Source organism: Lepus europaeus, chromosome 2 (assembly GCF_033115175.1).
Source record: "Lepus europaeus isolate LE1 chromosome 2, mLepTim1.pri, whole genome shotgun sequence".
Taxonomy (NCBI): Eukaryota; Metazoa; Chordata; class Mammalia; order Lagomorpha; family Leporidae; genus Lepus; species Lepus europaeus.
Window position 1 is genome coordinate 135064408 of NC_084828.1, and position 25562 is coordinate 135089969.

The window sequence follows — 25562 nt, forward strand, 5'->3', positions numbered from 1 at the left end:
ATATTTCTGCTTCAGAAGCATAAACGTTTACATGATGGCCCATTTATGTATCATTTGACTGAGAAAAGGAAAGAGATAATCAGACAGCTATTCAAACGTTATTTCCATCTCTGACTGTGTATTATTGCATGTAATAAAAATATACACTTGATCTCTGTCCTCAGTTCCTGGCATAGAGCTCCTAAAACTTTAATAATTTCATGAGCATTTAGATCTTCTTCTTTTTTTCTTTTCCATGGTATCTTGGCTTTCCATGCCTACAATACTCTCATGGACTCTTCAGCCAGATCCGAATGCCTTAAGGGCTGATTCTGAGGCCAGAGTATTGTTTAGGACATCTGCCATTCTATGAGCCTGCTGTGTATCCTGCTTCCCATGTTGGATCCTTCTCTCCCTTTTTGATTCTATCAGTTAGTATTAGCAGACACTTGTCTTGTTTGTGTGATCCCTTTGACTCTTAGACCTATCAGAGCCATCAATTGTGAACTGAATTTGATCACTTGGACTAGTGAGATGGCATTGGTACATGCCACCTTGATGGGATTGTATTGGAATCCCCTGGCACGTTTATAACTCCACCATTTGGGGCAAGTCCAATTGAGCATGTCCCAAATTGTACATCTCCTCCTTCTCTTTTTCCACTTTTATATTTAACAGGGATCACTTTTCAGTTAAAATTTAAACACCTAAGAATAATTGTGTGTTAATTACAGAGTTCAACCACTAGTACTAGAACAATAACAACAACAACAACAAATACTAAAAAGGATAAAGTATTACATTGTACATCTAAATGAAAGATCTCTGTGAGTGAGATCCCAGTGGAAAGAATGGGGCCTCAAAGAAGGAGGTACCTTTCTCTGAAGGGAGGAGAGAACTTCCACTTTGACTATGACCCTATCGGAATAAGATCAAAGTCAGCGAACTCTAAAGGCTTCCATGGCCCTGGAAACTCATGACTAGAGCCTAGGGAGATTACTGACGCCATGAACAGGAGTGTCAAATTGTTAAGTCAGCAACAGGAGTCACTGTGTACTTACATCCCATGTGGGATCTGTCCTTAATGTGTTGTCTAATGTGCAGTGATGCTATAACTAGTACTGAAACAGTATTTTTACACTTTGTGTTTCTGTGTGGGTACAAACTGATGAGATTTTTACTAATTATATACTGAATCGATCTTCTGTATATAAAGATAATTGGAAATGAAAAAAAAAAAACCTGGTGTTAAATTGGAAATGGCATAGAAAATTAATTAATTTAAAAAATATTATGTAGGATCTCTGTCTTTAATGTGCTGTACACTGTTATTTAATGCTATAACTAGTATTCCAACAGTATTTTTTTCACTTTGTGTTGTTATATAGGGGCAAACTGTTGAAATCTTTACCTAATATATACTAAACTGATCTTCTGTATATAAAGAGAATTGAAAATTAATCATGATGTGATTGGAAGGAGAGAGGGAGCGGGAAAGGGGAGGGTTGCGGGTGGGAGGGAAGTTATGTGAGGGGGGAAGCCATTGTAACCCATAAGCTGTACTTTGGAAATTTGTATTCATTAAATAAAAGTTTAATTAAGAAATAATAATTTCATGAGCAAAACGGGTATCAGGTATATCTATTTTTCTTATGTTTGGTTTTTGACCCTAATTCCTAACACTCAAGCTCCTACATATTTGGAATTTTCTGGATGCTAAGAGCATCTTTTGTTCCAATGTGATATTGATATTTTCTTCACTGTTAGCCTCATGATGGGAGGTAATTATCAGGGAACTAATGTTATTAGAAGGTTGGTGCATTTAGTGCCAACCCAAACTTCCAAGGAGGTGAGACTTGAAGTTGAGTTGGTCAACAATGATCAGTGATTTAATTAATCATGCTTGCATAATAAACCCACCATAAAAAATCCAAAAGCTCTGAGTTTGGAGAGCTTTCAGATCACTGGATACTGGTAGGAGACTAGAGATTGGTGCACGTGGAAATTGTATGGCATTGTCATTCCCACTCCTGCCTAATCTTGTGTCTCTTTGGCTGTCCACATGTGTCTTTTATAATATCCTTTATTTATATAACAATAACAAAAGTTTCCCTGAATTCTCATTAGCCATTCTGGCAAATTAATCAAATCCTAGGATTGCATCAAGGAACTCTGATTTATACCCTGTACGTCAGAAGTACAATTTTAGTATCCACAAGGGGTTGGCTCCATGAACACCAAATTCCTGGATGCTCAAGTCCCTTATATATAAAAGTGGCATAGTATTGACACATAACCTCTGAAAATTGTCCCTAATGACATTACCTCAAAATGTTTGTGGGAAAATGAAATTAAAGATTAAGTTCATTTTGTGGCCAAAATTTTTTAAATTTATGCATAGTTCTCTCAAGAAAATCTATTTCCCATGTGTAATTGTTGAAGACCTTTCATATGCATGGATTTCAAATTTTGGCACAAAAATCCATTTATCTCTGTGGTAGCCAAAACCTCATAATAGATCCTTTTTATAGATCCATGTACTGGAATATCCTATTGGTTATGATTCACTGGAGAACCCTGACAAATACACCTTATAGTTAAGTATTAGTGAGTCAGGTTAACCGTGTTTCAATTTGTTCTTTAATGTTATTAAATTGTCTCATCTCTTGATCTTGTTGTGATGCTTCCATAAAGATTTTCCTCTTTCTTTTTTTAAAGATTTATTTATTTATCTGAAATTCAGAGTTACAGAATGAGAGAGAGCTAGAGAAAGAGAGAAATTTTTGATCCTCTGATTCACTCCCCAAATGGCCTCAGTGGCCAGAGCTGGCCCAGTCCAAAGCCAGGAGCCAGGAGCTTCCTTTGGGTCTCCTTCATGAGTCCAGGGGCCCAAGGACTTGGGCCATCTTTTGCTGCTTTCCCAGGTGATTTAGCAGGGAGATGGATTGGAAGCAGAGCAGCTGGGATTTGAACCAGCACCCATATGGGATGTCAGCACCACAGGCCATGGCTTTACCCACTGTGCCACAGGTCTGGCCCAGAAAGTTTGTTTTCAATTTGCAAATATTGAGTTCAATGGACTTGTGATGAAGTGATGAAAACTTGGGTTTCATTATATCCTCAGGATTAGTGATCCTGATGTTTGCTTTGAAGTAAGCTTGGTTAGCAGAAATTATAGTTGTTTAAAAAAAATCTAGGCGGTTCTAAGATGGCAGAGAAGGGAGAGAGCTTACTGATCTAGCCCAGAAGAAGATAATTTATAAAGAAATGGAGAGGGGCCAGTGCTGTGGCTCAGCAGGTTAATGCCCTGGCCTGAAGTGTCAGCATCCCTATGGCCAACAGTTCGAGACCTGGCTGTTCCACTTCTGATCCAGCTCTCTGCTATGGCCTGGGAAAGCAGGAGAAGATGACCCCAAGTCATTGGCTCCTAGCTTCAGATTGGCACAGCTCTGGTCATTGCTGCCAATTGGGGAGTGAACCATCAGATGGAAGACCTCTCTCTGCCTCTCCTCTCTCTGTGTAACTCTCACTTTCAAATAAATAAATAAATAAATAAATCTTAAAGAAAAAAGGGGGGAGAGAGTATAGTCTCAAGGAAGTGTTAGGGAGAAAACAGCAGAGAAAACTACTGAAATTAGAGGGACATGGTGGACCTACATGGAGGGCATGGGTGCCCACAGCTCAGGACTCCAGCAGCCGAGAGCATATGCACCAGCATTGGAAAGTGAAGAGAGACCAGAGCCTAGCAGCCCAAGTCACTGGTGAAAAAGCTGCAGGAAGAGCCTATAGAGAACTTGGCTTGGAGCCCCATGGCAAAAAGGGTCCCAGCAAAACTAAAGGAGAAAAAAAAAAAAAGGACAGGATGGACATATTTCTCTCTCCTTGATCACTTTACAGTGGTATCCTGTAACAAGCTAATAGAGCAGGCACCATTTTGGACATATGTAACTGCTGCACCAGCTCATGTCTCACCTGGAAACCAGCTCAGAAACAATTCCTGACTCTGGTGAGGAGAACTATCAGGAGGCTAGAAGCTTGTGACTGTGTAAGGCTTCCGTACCAGGACTGTGAAAAAAATGAGGGTGTGTGGGAGGATACATGGTGTGGCTAGGACTTTGAGCAGTCTCAGTGGAAACTCCACAAGCTTGGAGTTTCTTGGTTACCTGGTGAGATACATTGTTGGAGAATCTGAACTTATACTGAGGACTGCACAGATCCTTTGTGTATTCCTTGGGATAAAGCAGATGAATATTTTACCCACTGAAGCTAGTGCACAGGCACTGGTCTCAATTGAGGAGAGGAGCTCAGCTGAGCATAATATACTTCCCTTCTGATTAAAAAGAGAGAGAGATTTACCATGCCAAACCTGGGTGTGTCACCTTAGGCATGCCCTTAACCCTGGAGAACTGAACAGAGCTTTCCAGACACACCCACTACAAGCCAATAGAGATTCACTGAAAGCCGACAGTGCACTTATCTACAGAGCCATAGTAAAAAGATAAAAGCCACCACAGGAAAGAAAGAAAGAAAGAAAGAAAGAAAGAAAGAAAGAAAGAAAGAAAGAAAGAAAGAAAGAAAGAAAGAAAGAAAGAAAGAGGAAGAAAGAAAGAAAGGAAGGAAGAAAGAAAAAGGAAGGAAGGAAGGAAGGAAGGAAGGAAGGAAGGAAGGAAGGAAGGAAGACAGTAACGAGTATCTCCACAAATGCCAAGCAACAGTTGCACCAATTCAAGAAACAAGAATAAGGAAGATAACATGACGGTCCCAAAAGACTACAAGAATTCAGTACTAGATTGTGAAGACAATGAGATAGCAGAAATGTAAGAAATCGAATTCAAAAAATTGAATATAAGATTACATAGAAGTAATCAGAAGCAAATGCATGAACTACTGAAATCTGTACAGGACATGAAATAAAATTTATCCCATGAAATTGAAATCTTAAAGAGAAATCAAAATGAAATGAATAATTCAATAGAACAAATAAAAAATGTAATTGAGAGCCTTAACAAATTGGTGAAGCAGAAGAAAGAATATCGGACTTAGAAGACAAAGCACAGGAAAGTATACAGACAAAGAATAAACAAGAGGAGGAAATTAGAAAACTAAAAAACACTGTTTGGAATCTACAGGATACTATAAAAAGACCCAACATACGGCTTCTAAGAGCTCCTGAAGGCATGGAGAGAGAAAAAGGATTAGAAGGCCTTTTTAGTGAAATAGCAGAAAACTTCCGAGGTTTGGAGAAACAAAGTGACATCCAAGTACAGAAAGCACACAGAACTCCTAATAGACATGACCAGAAAAGATCCTCAACATGACACATTGTAATCAAACTCACCACAGTAAAAAATAAAGAGAAGATTCTAAAGTGTGCATGAAACATCAGATTATTTTCAGAGGATCTCCAATTAGACTCACAGTGGACTTCTCATCAGAAACCTTACAGACTAGGAGAGAATGGTGAGATATAGTCCAAATCCTAAGAGAAAAAAACAGTCATCCCAGAATACTACACCCTGCAAAGCTCTCATTTTTTAATGAAGTCAGATAAAGACCTTCCATAACAAAAGGAAATTGAAAGAACTTGTCAACACCTGTCCAGACCTACAAAAGATGTTTAAGGATGTGTTGCACACAGAAACACAGAAACATCACTAGAAAAGAAGGTAAAGGAAGAAAATCACTCAGTAAAAATTCAAAGGAAATTCAAAGTAAAAAATAGGAATAGTTTTGGAAAAATGACAGGACAAAGTCATTACTTATTGATAGTCACCTTGAATGTAAATGGCCTCAATTCCCCAGTTAAAAGACACAGACTGGCTGAATGGATTAAAAAACAAAACCCATCTATTTGCTGCCTATAAGAAACACATCTCACCAACAAAGATGCACTGAGACTGAAAGTGAAAGGTTGGAAAAAGATATTCCATACCAACAGAAACCAAAAAATAGCTGGTATAACCATCTTAATATCAGACAAAACAGACTTTACCACAAAAACTGGTAAGAGAGACAAAAAATGGCACTATATAGTGATTAAGGGGTCAATCCAACAGGAAGATGCAACTATTATATGCACCTAACTACAGGGCATCGGGCTATTTAAAAGAAATTTTAAGGGACTTAAAAGGAGACTTAGACTCCAATACAATAGTATTGGGGGACTTCAATACTCCTCTTTCAGCAATGGACAGATCAACAAAAGAGAAAATCAACAAGGAAACAGCAGATTTAGTCAACACTATAAACCAAATGGACCTAACATATATCTACAGAACTTTTCATCCTACAATTGCAGATTACATATCCTTCTCAGCAGTGCATGGAACTTTCTCTGGGATTGACCACACACTATACCATAAAGCAAGTCTCAGCAAATTCAAAAAAATAGAAATAATATCATGCAACTTCTCTGACCACAATGGAATGAAGCTGAAAATCAGCAACTCAGGAATCTCTAGAGCATATGCAAACACATGGAGACTGAACAACATGCTCCTGAATGAACAATGGGTCATAGAAGAAATGGAAAAAGAAAGCAAAACATTTCTGGAAACAATTGAAAATAACAACACAACATATCAAAACATATGGGATACAGCAAAAGCAGTGTTAAAATGAAAGTTTATAGCAATAACTGCCTATGTCAAAAAATTAGAAAGGCACCAAATAAATGAGCTGTCAATGCATCTCAAGGATCTAGAAAAACAACAGCAAGCCAAACCCAAAAAAGGAGAAAAGAAATACTTAAAATTAGAGAAGAAATCAACAAAATTGAATAAAAAAAATACAAAAGATCAGCCAAATGAAGAGCTGTTTTTTTGAAAAAATAAACAAAATTGACACACCATTGGCCCAATTAACCTAAAACAGGAGAAAGACCGAACTCAATAAAATTAGAGATGAAAAAGGAAATGTGACAACAGACACCACAGAAATAAAAAGAATTATCAGAAATTACTACAAAGAGCTGTATGCCAACAAACTGCAAAACCTAGAAGAATTGGATAGATTCCTGATCACATACAACCTACCTAAATTGAGCCATGAAGACACAGAAAACCTAAACAGACCCATAACTGAGACAGAAATTGAATCAATAATAAAGGCCCTCCCAACAAAGAAAAGCCCAGGACTGGATTGATTCACTGCTGAATTCTACCAGACATTTAAAGAAGAACTAACTCCAATTCTTCTTAAGTTATTCAAAAAATTTAAAAGAGAGGGAATCCTCCCAAATTCTTTCTACGAAGCCAGCATCACCTCCATTCCTAAACCTGAAAAAGATTCAGCAAAGAAAGAGAATTACAGACCAATTTCCCTAATGAATATAGACGTAAAAATCCTCAACAAATTTCTGGCCAATTGAATCCAACAACACATCAGAAAGATCATCCACCTAGACCAAATAGGATTTATCCCTGGTATGCAAGGATGGTTCAACATTCGCAAATCAATCAATGTGATACACCACATTAACAAACTGCTGAACAAAACCAATCAAATTATTAGAGAACATTGGAGAAACCCTGTAAGACACTGGCACAGGCAAAGACTTCTTGGAAAAGACCCCAGAGGCATGGTCAGCCAAAGCCAAAATTAACAAATGGGATTAAATCAAATATAGAAGTTTCTGTATGGCAAAATAAACAGTCAGGAAAGTGAAGAGGCAATTGACAGAATGGGAGAAATTATTTGCAAAATACGCAAGTAATAAAGTATTAATAACCAGAATCTACAAAGAGATCAAGACTCTCCACAACAACAAAACAAAAAACCAAGTTAAGAGATGTGAAAAGGACTTAGACATTTTTCAAAAGAGGAAATCCAAATGGCCAACAAACACATGAAAAAATGTTTAGGATCACTAGCTATCAGGGAAATACAAATCAAAACCACAATGAGGTTTCACTTCACCCTGGTTAGAATGGCTTTCATACAGAAATCAACAAAGAACAAATGCTGGCAGGGATGTGGGGAAAACGGCACACTAATTCACTCTTGGTGGGAACACAAACTGGTAAAGCCACTATGGAAGACAGTTTGAAGATACATCAGAAATCTGAACGTAGTCTTACCACAGGACCTAGCCATCCCACTCCTTGGAATTTATCCAAGGGAAATTAAATCAGCAAATTAAAGAGGTATCTGTACCTCCATGTTTATTGCAGCTCAATTCACAATAGCTAAGACATGGAATCAACCTAAATGCACACCAATGAAAGACTGGATAAAGAAATTATGGGATGTGTACTCTATGGAATATCACACAGCAGTAAAAAAACAAACAAAAATTCAGTCATTTTCAACAAAACGGATAAAACTGAAAAACATCATAGTTAGTGAAATAAGCCAGTCCCAAAGGGACTAATATCATATGGTCTCTCTGATCTGTGACAACTAACAGAGCACCTAAAAGGAATCCTGTACAAGTAAAATTGACACTACGAGAAGCAATGACTTGATCAGCCCTTGTTTTGATTGTCAAAGAACAGTTTATTACTTTATTTTTTTACTATTTTATTTTTCTACTTAACACCATTGGTTGAACTCTTTACTTTACACAGAATTACTCATAGATGTTTAAATCCAACTGAAAATAGTTCCCAGTGAGAAATAAGAGTGGGAATACAAATGGGAGGAGATGTACAGTTCAGCACACATTCCCATGGACTTAATCCTAAAGGTAAACTAAAAATTTGCCATGGGACTCCAAATCCCATTAAGGTGGGTGGTACTAATGCCATCTTACACATTAAAGTGATCATTTTATGTATATAACTGATCATATAGATAGGAATAAGTGTCAAAGGAATCACATAAATAAGATCAAGTGTCTGGTAATAACAATAGATAGAATTAGGGAATGATCCAACATGGGATGCAAGCCACACAGCAGACATAGAATGACAACTGCCCTGAATAGCACTCTGACCTCAGAATCAGCCCTTAAGGCATTTAGATCTGGGTGAAAAGCCCATGAGAGCATTTCAGGCACAGAAAGCCAAGACTCTGGCAAAAAATGATCTACATGAAGGATTTCAGTGAGTGAGACCCCAGTGGAAAGAAGGGGCCACCAAAGAAGGAGTTACTTTTCTCTGAAGGGGGCCTGTCTAAATACTGATAGAGGGCCGGCACTGCAGCTCACTAGGTTAATTCTTCACCTGTGGTGCCGGCACACCGGGTTCTAGTCCCTGTGGGGGCTCCGGATTCTGTCCCAGTTGGCCCTCTTCCAGTCCAGCTCTCTGCTGTGGCCCGGGAGTGCAGTGGAGGATGGCCCAAGTCCTTGGGCCCTGCACCCACATGGGAGACCAGGAGAGACATCTGGCTCCTGGCCTCAGATCAGCGAGGTGCGCCAGCCGCAGCACGCCAGTTGCAGCGTCCATTGGAGGGTGAACCAACGGTAAAAAGGAAGACCTTTCTCTCTGTCTCTCTCACTGTCCACTCTGCCTGTCAAAAATTAAAAAAAAAAAAAAAGAGACTAAATACTGATAGTTTGTGGACTCAAAAGGCTTCCATAGCCTTGGCAACTCATGATATGAGCCTCAGGTGATCACTGACATCATTAATAAGAGTGCCCACTGTTAAATCAACAATAGGAGTCACTGTGCACTTACTCTCAGTGTAGGATCTCTGTCCTTAATGTGTTGTACTATGAGAATTAACAATGAAACTTTACTTTTATAAATTAAATACTTTATGCTTTGTGTCTATGTGGGTGCAAACTGTTGAATCTTTACTTAGTATGGAGTTGGTCTTCTGTATACAAACATAATTTAAAATGAAACTTAATGAAGAGTGGGATAGGAGAGGGAGTAGGAGATAGGATGGGAGTAGGTGTGAGGGTGGGTATGGGAGGAAGAACCACTATATTCCTAAAGCTGTAACTATGAAATTTGTATTTACTAAATGAAAGCTAAAAAAATTCTAAACATATCATCTATATTTATTTCCCTTCTCTTTTACTCTGCAAACCATTGAAATATTATTTCACTGCAGCTCCAGTGAAATTTAACTTCATAAGATTCGTAAATACAGGGGCTGGCATTGTGGCATAGAAAGTTAAGCCTCCTCCTGCAATGCCTTCATCCCATATGGGTGCTGGTTCAAGATCCTGATGTTCTACTTCTGATCCAGCTCCCTGCTACTGTGCCTGGGAAAGCAGCAGAAGGTGGCTCAAGTGCCTGGGCCTCTATACCTATGTGGGAGGCCAGGGATAAGTCCAGGGCTCCTGGTTTCAGCCTGACCCACCCCAAGCTGTTGCAGTCATTTGGGGAGTGAATCAGTAGATGAAAGATCTCTCTCTCTCTCTCTCTCTCTCTCTCTCTCTCCTCTACTCTCTATAATTCTGCCTTTCGAATAAATAATTAATAAATAAATCATTAAAAAATGATAAAGGCCTTTTGATTATGTGTACCAGACTATTAAATATTTGGCTGAAAGGAAGAAAAGTCTATTCAAAAGTATTTTTGTGCCTAGATTTTCTGGCCTTTAATTTTCTTTAAAGATTTATTCATTTATGTTGTTTGAGAGGCAGAGTGACAGATAGGGAGGGAAAGACAAAGAGAAAAAGATATATTCCATCTTTTGGTTCACTTCCCAAAAGGCAACCATAGCTGGAGCTGGGCCAAGTCAAATCCAGGAGCCAAGAACTCCATCCAAGTCTCCATAGGGGAGCATGGAAACAAGTATTCGGGGATCTTCTGCTACTTCCCCAGGCACACTAGTAAGGAACTGTACTGGAAGCAGAACAGAACCAACACTCTGATATGCGATTCTGGGGTCTCAAGTGTTAGCTTAACTCCCTAGGCCACACTGCCAACCCCTGGCCTTTTCTTTTAAAGTTGATAATGACTGTTTCTCAAGGTTGTCATTTGTCAGTTCTCTATATAAGTAGACTCCTTTAGGTCCTAAATATGACCATATCATTTTAATTAGTTGGCTCATATTTTGAATGAGTAATAATTGCTTGACTTTTGCAAAGTGAATAACTGAATGAGCAAAACCCATCAATGTTGCCAGATACAACTAAAGCTACAAATAGTAAACCTCATAGAAAGATGGAGCCCTATGTCCCCTTCCAGGCCAAACTGATGTCATAGCATGCCTACTTCTTCACTGCTGGCTGAAAAAAAAAAATGCCTTTTCTTTCTCTTTCTTACCTAAAGAAGAAAGTGCAAACTACATCAGTGTGTTCTGAAACTGTTCAGTGAAAACTGAGCTTCTATGTAACTGAATGGCATCCACTTCAGATTGTAGCATGCAATTGTGGCATAAGACTTCTGATTAGTTACTTCCTTTCCCTTAAAAACTGGGGAAGTGAACTGCATAATGAGAAGACATGTGGGAACATTTCTTCATTGTTTTTATAAGCCAACAAAAGAACATGATACTATGACCCAAGTAACAGGACTTGCTCATCAAGCCTCTCCTTCTTTTACCTCTTTTCTGCTGGTAACACTTTTGTTCACTTCCTCATTACAGTTCCTAATGTCTTAGTTACAGGAAAATCACCACTGTGTTTTTACAATCTGTCTTTGTTCTCCCTTTCAGTATCCTTCTGGTAAACAGTACAGAACCCATGAATATCCCATATTTGACGCAGTCTTCATGCTGGAATATTCCAGTAGCATAGTTCTGTTAACATGAGTTCCATTACTGGGATATTATTGGTTCACCACTAAGACAGAACAGGAACATTTAACAACCTATTAGTTGTTCCCAGTTTGATGTAACCATACTCTACCCCAAACCTCTTTCTGCAGTCCCCATCGAAATGTGTACACTATCCATTGCCCAAAATGGAAACATTCATAAGATAATTCTCTTACCCTTCTGTCCTGAAAATCAAATCCATCACCCAGTTCTAATTATTCTTAATTTTTGCTGAATTTTTATTTATTTGTTTGCTTTGAGAAGCAGAGAGAGACATACAGACACACAGTGTCTTCCATCTGCTGATTCACTCTCCAAAGTACACAAAGCCTGGGGCTAGGACAGGCTGAAGTTGGGATCTGGGAATCCGATCTGAGTCTTGTACAACTACTTCAGTCATCACCAGATGCCTTCCAGGGTGCACATCGGCAAGAAGCTAAAATCAGGAGCAGAGCCAGAACTTACAGCCAGGAACTCTGATATGGGATGTGGGCATTTCAATAGTAATCGTAACCAGTAGGCCAAATGCCTACCCTTTTTACAAATTTTAAATGCTTGAGATGAATTCTCTCCTTTTTAATATTACTATACACCATCTCACTATAATAGCCCAGAATGGCATTAGTTTGGGCTTAAGTGTCACTAAAATGATCTCTTAACTGTTTATTTCTCTTATCCTACAATCATACTTCATATTGTAACTAACCTTTCTAAAACCAGAGCCTAATTGTGTGCTTCTTCTATTTAAAATCAGATCACATTTTAATCCATCCTCCAAAATAAAATTTAATTTCTTTTCATTGTCCATGCCTATGTAAATGGCTCTTTCATCACCTTCCTAGAGTTGACCACTTTGGGTAATTCTAGCTATTATAACATATTATCCAATAGATGGATTTATTTGTCCCTAACATGCCCATCAGGTGGGATTTCTGGTTCCTGATAGGTTTTTTAAATTTTTTCCCATGTGGTACATTAGGGTAGAGAGATCCTTGTGCATTGTAGCTCTTCCATACCTCAACTTCATCACCTTCTGCATCAAGCCAATGGAAAGGCACTAATGAGGTGAAGGTTCACCAACTTCTTTTTTCTTTTTTTCTTTTAATTTTTGACAGGCAAAGTGGATAGTGAGAGAGAGAGACAGAGAGAAAGGTCTTCCTTTGCCATTGGTTCACCCTCCAATGGCTGCCGTGGCTGGCGCGCTGTGGCTGGCGCACCGCGCTGATCCCAAGGCAGGAGCCAGGTGCTTCTCCTGGTCTCCCACAGGGTGCAGGGCCCAAGCACTTGGGCCATCCTCCACTGCACTCCCGGGCCACAGCAGAGAACTGGCCTGGAAGAGGGGCAACCGGGACAGAATCCAGCACCCCGACCGGGACTAGAACCCGGTGTGCCAGCGCCGCAAGGTGGAGGATTAGCCTGTTGAGCCACGGCGACGGCCCTTTTTTTTGTTTTGTTTTGTTTTTAATAGGTTCACCAACTTCTAAAGAAACTTACATTGGAAGTCACACCTATATTTCTTCTAAGTACTATTGGCTGGAATTCTGTTCTGTGGCCATTCCTAAATGTGTGGAAATACAGTGCTAGGCTAGACAGCCACTTTTCCATAATGATTTTATTCCATGAAATAGGGAATACAAACTTTGGTCAACAGTTAATTATCTCTGCAGCAAAATAAGGAATTCCTGTCAACTCCAAAGCTGCTTGTTCTCACACTACATCCACACTTAACTATTTGTATTCTTCAAATGTACTGTGAAGGACCCTTATGAGGGAGAGGGACAAGAAATTAGGCCTGGGCAAATATCAGGGGCTTCTTAAGAGGTTGGATGTTCCCCAGAGTCTAGCGGGCAGGATGTTCTCTGGGAAGGAAAAGTCAATCCCCTTCAGAGAATCTCTAGGCGCCCAGAGCAGAACTGCCCCTCCCCTCCGGGAAACCTCTGGGCGCGCCCAGAGCAGAGCTGCCCCTCCCTTCGGAGAGTCTCTAGGTGCACACTTATGATGTCACTGCGACCGGCCAATCCTGTAACACCTCAGCACTCTCCCTCAGCACTCTCCCTCAGCATTCTCCGGTATGCTAATTGTCCCTCTGAACCAGCCAATCCCGTGCCACCTCTGCATTTTATACCAGCACTCTCCACCAGCATTCTCCCATATGCTAATTCGTTGCCTATATAACCTGTGTAAAACTGCCGCTCAGGGCTCCTCCTCACTGCCTGAGGTGGGGGCCCGTTTGCGCAAACGTACAATAAATACCTCATGCTTTTTGCATCAGCTGGTTTGGAGTCTGGATTTTTGGGCGTCCTCTCGAGCAAGTGGGCATCTCTACTACTGAGAGGTCCAACATTTGGCGCCCAACGTGGGGCTCGAGGTCGCCCTCAGACCCATTCTCTGCAGGACCAGTTGGAGGTATAATTAAGTGTTTTCTGTCTGTTGTTTTTTGTCTTGAGTATTCTGACTGGATTCTGACTGAAGTATTCTGACTGGCCAGTATCTGACCTGACTCTGTGGGACCAGTGGGGGAGGCAGGCGTGCCCAGCAACCCCTGGTCCGTTCCCTGGAGGACGCTCCGGGTTATGAGGGGAAACCCTCGGTCCGTTCCCCCGGGTCACGCTCCCGGGGTGGTCTGGAGGTGGGTCGGAGACCAAGTCTCCCTCCTTCCCGGGGAGGGCTGGTCAGGCAGCCGCTCCCAAAAATAGCGCAATAGCGTTCGATTTGTCCTAGCCATGTGGTTTGTCTTGCTTACTGTATATGTCTGTGCATTGGCTGTTCTTTTTGTTTGGGCTGAAATCCTTGCACGCATGGGTCAACAAATAACCACCCCTTTAAGTCTCACTCTAGATCACTGGAAGGACGTTCGAGAACGCGCGCGCCACCTCTCAGTGGAGGTTAACAGGAAACAATGGGCAAAATTCTGTTCCTCAGAGTGGCCGGCCTTCGAGGTCGGCTGGCCAAGGAACGGCACTTTTAACCTCGATATTATTTTACAGATTAAGGAGCGCGTTTTTCAGCCAGGATCCGATGGACACCCTGATCAGGTGCCCTACATTACCACGTGGGAGGATCTTTCACGTAACCCCCCTCCCTGGATAGAACCCTTCTCCTTCCCGACGGAGCCCATACGGACCCCGATACCCCCTCCTCCTATCCCGGTTGTGCCAACCTCCTCCCTATACCCTCTGAAGGAGATTCGAGATCCAAAACCTGACAAGCCACCGGTTCTTCCGGCTGATCAGGACTTTCTGCTCTTTGACTCTCCCCCACCCTATCTTCCCAGCCAGCCTGCTCCCCCGCAGGAACCCCCACAACAACCAGAGTGGGATGTGCAACCTTCTGCACCATCCCCTGATTCCACGAGGGCAGGGGAAGAAGTCTCAGCGCCTTCCCCGCCCTCCAGCCACCTGCGCCTCCGTCGGGGGCAGGCAGGGGGCTCGGGAAGCGTCTGGACTTTGCAGGCTTTTCCTCTTCGCTCGGTGGCTGGCCAGATGCAGTACTGGCCATTTTCTGCTTCCGATCTTTACAATTGGAAAACCCATAACCCCTCTTTCTCTCAAGACCCCCAGGCTCTGACTGGGCTGATCGAGTCAATTTTATTGACTCATCAGCCCACCTGGGATGATTGTCAGCAGCTTCTGCAGACCCTCCTCACTACTGAGGAAAAGCAGCGCGTCTACCTTGAGGCACGGAAAAACGTCCCTGGAGCAGATGGCCGACCGACCCTACTGCCAAACGAAATCGAGGAGGCGTTTCCCTCAACCCGTCCTGATTGGGACTACACCACCGTTGCTGGTAGGGAGCGACTTCGTCTTTACCGCCAGATTCTCCTTGCGGGTCTCAGAGGGGCTGGAAAGCGCCCCACCAATTTGGCCAAGGTACGTGCAGTAGTGCAGGGGGCTGAGGAAACGCCGGCAGGCTTCCTAGAAAGATTAATGGAAGCCTACCGTATGTACACCCCATTTGACCCCCTGGCAGAGGACCGGCAGGGAGATGTAATCATGTCCTTTATAGGACAGTCAGCGCCGGACATCCGCAATAAATTGCAGCGGCTAGAGGGGCTTCAGGGATATACTATACAAGATTTAATAAAGGTGGCAGAAAAGATTTACAACAAAAGGGAGACCCGAGAGGAGAAGGAGGAAAGGATCCGCAAGGAGCAGGAGGAAAGGGAAGACAAAAGAGACAAAAGACGTAATCGAGAGCTTAGTAAAATTTTGGCCACCGTAGTGCAGGATATAGAAAGGAGTAGACCAGGACAGAATAGGGACTTGGGAGACAAACGAAAGCCTCGGGTGGAAAGAGATCAATGTGCCTATTGTAAAGAAAGAGGACACTGGGTCAAAGACTGCCCGAAGAAAACACAGGGACCAAAGAAGAGACCAGTTCCAATCCTGTCCCTGGAAGAAGACGACTAGGTGAGTCAGGGCCAGGAGCCCCCCCCTGAGCCCAGGATAACCCTTGAAGTGGGGGGCAGACCGGTAACCTTCCTGATTGACACGGGAGCCCAGCACTCGGTACTGACTTCAGAAAAAGGGCCTTTAAGCTCCAAGACTTCCTGGGTTCAGGGGGCAACTGGAGGGAAGTTATGTCGCTGGACAACCAATCGAGAGGTCCAGTTAAGTACAGGACTTGTGACACACTCGTTCTTACTAGTGCCAGACTGCCCCTACCCCCTCCTGGGCAGGGACCTACTCTCGAAGGTAGGAGCCCAAATTCACTTCCATGAGAAAGGAGCTACCATCACAGACTCAGGAGGGCGGCCCCTCCAGGTATTAACACTACGCTTGGAGGACGAACACCGATTATTCGAGAGGCCCTCGTCCACCATGGCTCCCCTGGACCCCAAGTGGCTCACAGATTTTCCTCAGGCCTGGGCAGAGACTGCGGGAATAGGGTTGGCCGTCAACCGGCCTCCCTTGATCATAGATCTGAAGCCCACGGCCATTCCCGTGTCAGTTTGTCAATATCCGATGGGCAAGGAAGCTAAGGAAGGTATCCGGCCACATATCCAGAGACTGTTACACCTAGGCATTTTAAAACCTTGTCGTTCACCTTGGAACACCCCCCTACTACCAGTAAAGAAGCCTGGTACGGGTGACTACCGCCCGGTACAGGACTTGCGGGAGGTTAACAGGAGAACGGAGGATATGCATCCCACAGTGCCCAACCCCTACAATCTGCTAAGTACCTTGCCTCCGACCCACGTATGGTACACTGTGTTAGATCTAAAAGATGCATTCTTTTGTTTAAGACTGAGCCCTCAGAGCCAATCCATCTTTGCTTTTGAGTGGAAAGACCCAGAGACCGGGTTTTCAGGACAACTCACCTGGACAAGGTTGCCCCAAGGATTTAAAAACTCACCTACCTTGTTTGACGAAGCTCTGCACCTAGATTTGGCCGACTTCTGAGTCAACCATCCGGACCTGGTCCTCCTGCAGTATGTGGACGACCTCCTCCTTGCTGCCGAAACAGAGCAGAACTGCCTAAAAGACACCTTCTCCGGATGGACTGAGGCATTCCCCACAAAATGGGAAACCGCCCAGGTGGTCGCCAAGAAGATCATAGAGGAGATCTTCCCCCAGTTCGGCTTGCCTAAGGTAATCGGGTCCGACAACGGCCCAGCGTTTGTCTCCCAGGTAAGTCAGTTGGTGGCCAAAGCATTAGGCATAAATTGGAAATTGCACTGTGCCTATAGACCCCAAAGTTCAGGACAGGTAGAAAGAATGAACAGAACAATTAAAGAGACCTTGACCAAATTAGCGTTGGAGACTGGCGTTAAAGACTGGGTCCAACTCCTCCCTATGGTGTTGTTCCGGGTCCAAAACACGCCCTCTCATTGCGGGCTGACGCCATACGAAATCCTTTATGGAGGGCCCCCACCAGTAGCAGGCTTGCTTGACCTTGCCAGTGACTCTGTTGCAGATGCCCCTAAATTACAGGCCCGGTTGAGAGCGCTCCAGATCATCCAGAACCAGGTCTGGAAACCTCTTGCAGCAGCCTACCAACCCGAGACGACAACCATCCCACATCCTTTCCAAATCGGTGATGCTGTGTATGTCCGAAGGCACCAATCTAAGACTCTAGAGCCCCGGTGGAAAGGCCCCTTCACTGTGCTGTTGATAACTCCCACCGCTCTCAAGGTCGACGGAATCGCTGCTTGGGTCCACGCCTCACACGTGAAGCGAGCACCACCTCCCCAGGGCCCCGAGGATCCGGATAGACCAGCCAAATGGAAGCTCCAGCGCACTCAGAACCCACTCAAGCTAAGACTTTCAAAAACTGTTTAATATTTGTGATGTTCCTGGCCTTTCCCCATTGTTTTTCCAATTCCCATGCTCCACAATTGTTAACGTGGGAAGTAATTTCCTCCACAGGACGGGTGGCCTGGTCTGCTAGTGGGTTACATACCCCCGGGGCATGGTGGCGCACCTTATACCCGGACGTATGTCAACTGGTTACTGGGTTAGATACCTGGGATGTACCTGACCAGGATAATTTGACAAAAATCCCTGAAAATAGTCTTAACTATTGGGGCGTGTATGGCTCCCAGTCCCCAGTCAGTGGGACCCAACCCAGTCCAGCAAGAACAGAGTTCCCTCCCTCCAGTGAGGCAGGCTCTCCCCAGGCCACCCCTCTTGCCAGCCACCCTTTCGCCTAGCTTGGCAAGTTTAACTCCAAACGCTTCAAGCCCCCGTACAACCGGACAGCGGCTGTTTAACCTTTTGACAGGGGCCTTTCTGGCCCTCAACCAGACCAATCTGGAGCTGACCGAGTCCTGTTGGCTATGCCTAGCCCCAGGTCCACCTTATTACGAGGGCCTCGCGGTCCCCAGGACCTGGAATGGCACTACAAAGGCAAATAATTGCCTCTTGCCCCTTTGGGCGCGTCTCACTCTTACAGAGGTGTCGGGACAAGGTACTTATGTAGAAAATCCTCCCTTGTCCCGCCGACACTTGTGCAATGTCACCCACAATGTTACTATACGAGACGGCTCATGTATTCTTAACAGGTTGCTCCAGTTTATCCGCGAGAGGCTTTTCCTTATCCAAACCCGGGTGCTGACTCAACAGTACCAGTGTCAAGCTTCAAAGACCTCCGAGGTCCAATAGATTTTAGGATTAAAATCTGTGCAAAAAGAAAAGGAGGGAATGAAGGACCCTTATGAGGGAGAGGGACAAGAAATTAGGCCTGGGCAAATATCAGGGGCTTCTTAAGAGGTTGGATGTTCCCCAGAGTCTAGCGGGCAGGATGTTCTCTGGGAAGGAAAAGTCAATCCCCTTCAGAGAATCTCTAGGCGCCCAGAGCAGAACTGCCCCTCCCCTCCGGGAAACCTCTGGGCGCGCCCAGAGCAGAGCTGCCCCTCCCTTCGGAGAGTCTCTAGGCGCACACTTATGATGTCACTGCGACCGGCCAATCCTGTAACACCTCAGCACTCTCCCTCAGCACTCTCCCTCAGCATTCTCCGGTATGCTAATTGTCCCTCTGAACCAGCCAATCCCGTGCCACCTCTGCATTTTATACCAGCACTCTCCACCAGCATTCTCCCATATGCTAATTCGTTGCCTATATAACCTGTGTAAAACTGCCGCTCAGGGCTCCTCCTCACTGCCTGAGGTGGGGGCCCGTTTGCGCAAACGTACAATAAATACCTCATGCTTTTTGCATCAGCTGGTTTGGAGTCTGGATTTTTGGGCGTCCTCTCGAGCAAGTGGGCATCTCTACTACTGAGAGGTCCAACAACTGTTCCTTCCTTTTGCATATATGGATGCCTTTTGCCCCTGGCGATCTTCTACTCATCTTTCACAACTCAGCCGCAGAATCTTTTATGGCAGGGCAGTATTGTGGCGCACCTCTTCTTTTGGGGTCAGAATCCATGTGCTGGGTAGAGTTCTGTCTCCCCCACTTCTGATCCAGCCTCCTGCTAGTGCTCCTGGGAATGCAGTGGATGATGGCTCCAGTGCTTAGACCCCTGTTACCCACGTGGGAGACCCGGGGTTGGAGTTCCTTGCTCCTAGATTCACAGACCTGGCTGTTGTGCTTATTTGGGGAATAAACCAGAGGATGAAAGTTCTGTCTCTCCCTTTCTGTGTCACTCTGCCTTTGAAATAAATTAATCTTCAAAACCAGAATCTTTTACTGCAGAAATCTATCACTGAACTCTTCGTTGTAAATTAATATTTGGCAAGAGCAAGACAAAAGGAGAGGAAGGATATGGTAGAGTAAACTAACTTTGACTCATCCTTTTTTTTCACCCTAAGCTTCAGGCCATTCCTGCCCCTTGAAAGAACCTGGGTGACAGACATCAGGGCAAAGTAGATTCAATTCCCCAGAGGGGAACTCACCAGGCTCTACCCCAGTTAATGACTCTGGAGCCAGAGGGTGTTAAAATCTCAGCTTATCCCTGCCTTTAGGCATAGGATAAACTCCTTGGGAGCCTCTTGCAGAGTGGGTGGGGCTGGTGGGCGTGGTGGTAGCTCCACATAGCCCCAGGGACTTTCCCGGAGTCTGCGGGCTGGAAGCCAGGCTGAGAAGTTCCAGGGTATATATAGGATCCGGGAAGCCTAACGGAGGGAGGTCTCTGAGTCAAGCTCACCCGGAGGCTCGTTCCCTGCAGACACCGGAGAGGTAGGGAAAGGGCTGCTGGGCCGCCGGGGGCCTCTCCAGCACCTGGACCATTGTTAGCTCGGCTGCCACACAGGAGCGGGAGGCATCCTTGTTGCTTCCCTCCTGGGTTGTGGACCGACCTACACGAAGGGGGCGGCTTGTGGAGGACAGGAAAGGAGTGCGTGAGGTTGTATTTGCTCAGAGGTGGAGGTTGGGGCAGGTAGAAGGGAGGAGTCAGGAAACGACCCTGGAAGGGGAGCAGGGACTCAGCTAGGGGCCACCTCCGGTGCAGCAATGCCCCTGGCCCGTCCTAGAATCATCCCAATAACAAGATGTGTCCTACCTGGAAACAGTGATTTTTCTGTTTTTCCAAGAGGCTGCGCAGCTCAGAGAGCTACCCCTATCCTGGCCAGAAGCTGAGCTCAGGGCTGTAGGCCAACATAGTGGAGCTTTTAGGAGAGCCTGCTGGCTGCCATTTAAGTTGTGAGGGTGACTTCTAAGTGAGACTGGAACCCAGATCTATGCTACATACCCGAGAGTGCCAGAGAAACGGGAGATATAGCACAGGGCCTGAGACTGTCAACTCCATAGCATGACTGCAAGCCATGCATCTACCACTTCCCAGCTGTGGAATCTGAACCATTTTCCTTGTCTTCCTTCCTTGCTTTCTCTCTGAAATTGTGTAACTAGTAAAAGAATTACGAAGAGTATTACATGCGTTAGGAAAAGAGTTGCAGATTGGTGCTTCCTCACACAGGGCACCAAAATGCTAGGAAAAGAGGCGCAGAATAGAGAGGAGGCAGTGTATGAATTTACAGCTAGACCGAATTTATTCAGAGAAAATAAATCAATAGAGGTGGGTGACCAACTGCCTGCGTGCACACTGATGGAACATGTGGTAGAAGGCCCCCACTCCCAGGGGCTGGGCCTCTTTATATTTTAGGAGGGATGGGGATGGGGGTGGGGTAAGGAGCAGCAGGTGGAGGGGAATTCCTAGAACTGGTCTTTCAGGTCTTCAGAGCCACTGTTCATTCAGGTGACTGGGGGGTGTGGAGTATGAAGACAATAGGGTGTGAGATCCAATTGAGATTCAAGGGCAGGGAATGCATTCCAAAGTTTATCTCCTTTGGGCAATGAGGGAGAATGCCTGAGGCTTATGTCCTTGTTCCATTACCATGTATTAATGTCCTGTTGGTCTAGCAGGGACTGGCACTGTAGAAAGCACTCTATGAAAGTTGGCTTTTATTCTCTTAAACATATAACAAAGTCATGGCTTCTCCAAGCACACTATCTCCAAGCACAGTAACTTTCACCTGATGCCACCCCTGCATTTACATCAGTTGTAGGATTTTGGAGGATTGTTATGGCCGTGCCGGAGCAGAGAACACACCAAGATACAGGCTCTTATGCAAAAAGCAAGTAGAGTATTTTATTCACCAGCATGCTGAGGTCGCAGCCTCACGAATGTGAGCCAGCGACCCGAAGTACAATTTACATCAGCTTTTTATAGTTACTTGGGCCTTTCCAGCTAACCCATTTGGTTCACAAAGGAGGTAAGGGCGTTTTACAAGCACAAGATGAGAAGGTATACATATGCAAAGTACAGATAACATCAGGCAAAGACAAGTTTTACTACAGGGTAGGGCGGGGGTCACTCTCACCATGCATTTCCCAAGGCTGAATAAATCCCAAGTTAAACATTTTAGGAACAGACAGGAAGATCAAAGAGGAGGCTGCTCCTGTGTTTCACCTACCAGGCGCCCGTAGAGGTAAACAGGTTTTGGTGGGCCGTTTCCTACATTCCGATGTTATCTCTTCCTGCCTTGGCTCTATTATGCCTGGTCAGTAGAAGCAGACCTCGGCCCTCTTTGAGCCAGAAATTAGAAAGCAGGCCAAAGGTTGCTCTAAAAATGAAGGGTAAAATCAAAAAGTAAAACTTAGGAAATAGGGAGAAGGGGTATACTATCTTTAATATTTCTTCAGATGAACAAATGGCGCCGCGGCTCAATAGGCTAATCCTCCACCTGCAGTGCCAGTACCCCAGGTTCTAGTCCCGGTCGGGGCGCCGGATTCTGTCCCGGTTGCTCCTCTTCCAGTCCAGCTCTCTGCTGTGGCCCGGGAAGGCAGTGGAGTTTGGCCCAAATGCTTGGGCCCTGCACCCGCATGGGAGACCAGGAGAAGCACCTGGCTCCTGGCTTTGGATCAGTGCGGTGCGCCGGCCGCAGTGAACCAATGGAAAAGGAAGACCTTTCTTTCTGACTCTCTCTCTCTTTCTCACTGTCCACTCTGCCTGTCAAAAGAAAAAAAGAAAAAAGAAAAAAAAAGAAAATGAAGAGAGAGCTGACTTGATTTCTGCAGTTGGATTGAAAAACGGTGGGTAAGGTAGCTGGATTGCAGACCAAGCAGCTTTCAGATCTGTAAGGGGTCTTAGAGCAGAGGTGAGGAGACAATAACCGCGGGAAGACCCCTCAGCATCTCCCTGTGAAGTAGGCAGGCATACAGGTTAAAATTGATCAGATTTGTGAACTGGAAGACCACGCCCCTGTGTGACCTCATGCTCCTACCTGATGCCTTTGCTATGCCCTTGTGTGGCCTCATTCCCCTACCTGGCCACACCAGGGTGTCCACCAGCCAATCAGGTTAATTAACCACTCCCCTTTGGAGTGGGTTAAAAGCCTAGGGCAGAGTGTCTCCAGCGCAGTGGCTCTTCTTCCCTGGCCTCTTTCCAGGACAGGGCTTGGTGTAGCCTCCAGGGCGCATGGCCTTCGGGTCATGTGCTCTAGGCTTCCTGGCCTAGATGCTCATCCACGTGGCTGGTTCCTGGTGCTCGGTATGAACCCCCATTCACTTCTCTCTCCTAAGTAAAGCTCTCACTTTCTTATGCATCTTTCTTACTAAATAAAAGCTCAAAACATACCCTGCTGACTCGTTTATCTGTGCTGGTATTTAGAATTCTTCTCTAAATATTAGGCAAGAACCCTCTTGGGCTTATTAATTTTGGGGATTTAGTAATAAGCCCGTGGTGAAATTGTAAGGCACCCCAAATTCCGGTAGCACGTGTGGCACCCCGGATAGCATTTCTAGGGAACTTTAAGGGGTCACATTTTAGATTTCACCTGTCCTCACCTCTGAGGGCCTCCCCCTCTTCTGCGCTGTCACCTTAGAGAGCTTTCCTTTCAAGAATGATCCAGGCTGGCTCAGCCTCAGGACTTCTACCTGCGAGGCCTGCTCTGTCCCTAATGCACTGCTCACCCCCCCCCCACACACACACACACACTTCCATGGACTACTTGGCTGTGGATATCCATCAGGTCTCTTTCTGAGTTTCCTGCCTCCCTCTAAGTCAGTGGCCTAATAATCCTTTCTTAAAGCACCATCAGCGTTATTCCTAGAGCTTGATGTGTTTTTCATAATGGATTTCATTGTCTGTCTCCCCCAGTGCCAAGGTATAGTGCTTTGGTGCCTGGTATCGGATCTTGACTACCATACGCCTTCTTTCAAAAAACATCCTTTGAGAGCTGCACACACTTTACACTAAGTGAATATTTAAATAAGCAGTGTTTATAGTGCATTTGTATAGTATATACACAGAATCTGTGGCAGGAACATGAATAGGGCTAAACTTAAAAACCAAAACACTTAATTACTATTAGTAATGTTAGCGATGAGAGACGGAAGAAACCAAGAGGCACTGGAGACTTTCAGAAGGAAAGGCACACAGTTTATCATGCCTTCAGACTTCACAAGACTTCTGTCCTAAGTGTCAAGCCCCAACTTTTGGCTCTCCCTTGTTTTTATGCCTAAAATCAGGAACTTTACAGTGACGGGGTGATTCCATATCTCTCAACATATAAACAGCTCAAGCATGTATTGGGCATTCTGCAAAAGCACCCTACATTCAGGAATTGCTGACAGGTGTGTGATTAAACAGTAAAGCAAAATGCTCCTAAAAAGTCCGTGAGCAGACAGTCCTTGGCCACAGACTAAGCTGGCAGGCACAGGTATGGGGGCTCTGGTCCTAGTGATGGGCATCATGCCCTGTTAATGCTAACATGTAGAAGTCTGTCAGAGATGAAATCTCCTATCACAGCCCGGATTAGCAGGATACAACCCTCAGCAAGCCTCCAACAGTGATAGTTCTGTGTTTCTCATTTGTCAAATTTACAAGAGTAAAATGAATTCACACTGTTAGGTCTGGAATAGTTCTGGGTTCCGGTCTTTCGTAACCCCAGAAAGGAGAGATGGAAAAAGGAGAGAGACACCGAGCTCAACAGAGACAGGTTGCTTTATTGGAAGCAAAGAGATTGGCAGCAGTCTGTTCTTGGGACTCAGGTTTTATCCAGTTAGTAGGGAAATTGCCACTAGGAGGGAGAGCTTTTTGAAGCCTCAGGGAACTTCCCCCTTATTTGTTTCACTAGATGTGCTGTGTCACTTATCCACTTTGCTATTTGCATTGCAAGGAGACAGGAAGGGTCAGTTTGACACCTAGGATCTCAAGGAGGATGTGGTGGGGGAGGAAGAATTTTGGGAGGAGGGAGTAGGGGCCACAAGTCCTTTACACACCTTTTATGTCTTACATGAGAAAGATACCTTAAAGATAGCCCAAGAGGCCAGCGCCCCGGCTCACTAGGCTATAATCCTCTGCCTTGCTGCGCCGGCACACCGGGTTCTAGTCCTGATTGGGGCGCCGGATTCTATCCCGGTTGCCCCTCTTCCAGGCCAGCTCTCTGCTGTAGCCAGGGAGTGCAGTGGAGGATGGCCCAAGTGCTTGGGCCCTGTACCCCATGGGAGACCAGGAGAAGCACCTGGCTCCTGCCTCCGGATCAGCGCGGTGCGCCGGCCGCAGCACGCCAGCCGCGGCAGCCATTGGAGGGTGAACCAATGGCAAAGGAAGACCTTTCTCTCTGTCTCTCTCTCTCACTATCCACTCTGCCTGTCAAAAAAATTAAAAAAAAAAAAAGTCCAAGAAAGTTCATGGAAATTTGCCAGTCTTTTTTGATTGACTGACTGATGAATTGGGGACATGAGTGGAAAAAGAATGAATCATTTTTTAAAAAAAGATTTATTTATTTATTTGAAAGGCAGAGAGAGACAAATTGATCTTCCATCCACTGGTCCACTCTCCAAATGGCCACAACAGTTGGGGCTGGGCTAGGCTGAAGCCAGGAGCCAGGAGCCAGGAGCCAGGAGTCAGGAGCCAGGAGCTTCTTCTGGGTTTTCTATATGGGTGGAAGGGGCCTAAGAACCTGGGCCATCATCTGCTGCTTTCCCAGGCACATTAGTAAACAGCGGGATTGGAAGTGGAGCAGTGAGGACTCCAGTCAGTGTCC

General features: G+C 44.8%; 2 protein-coding genes across 2 annotated transcripts in view; both read left to right on the forward strand.

Annotated features, from left to right (window-relative positions):
- Positions 1-14218: 14218 nt before the first annotated feature.
- LOC133775298 (uncharacterized) overlaps positions 14219-25562 on the forward strand; it is a 993905-nt gene continuing 982561 nt past the window's right edge. The window contains 1 exon segment of the mRNA XM_062213536.1: positions 14219-16963. Within this exon segment, the coding sequence (XP_062069520.1) occupies positions 14358-16963 (2606 nt within the window). The 5' untranslated portion in view covers positions 14219-14357.
- LOC133749490 (phospholipid scramblase 1-like) overlaps positions 20189-25562 on the forward strand; it is a 38129-nt gene continuing 32755 nt past the window's right edge. The window contains exon 1 of the mRNA XM_062178666.1: positions 20189-20253. The gene's annotated coding sequence lies outside the window, so the exon portion shown is untranslated. The remainder of the gene's footprint in view (positions 20254-25562) is intronic.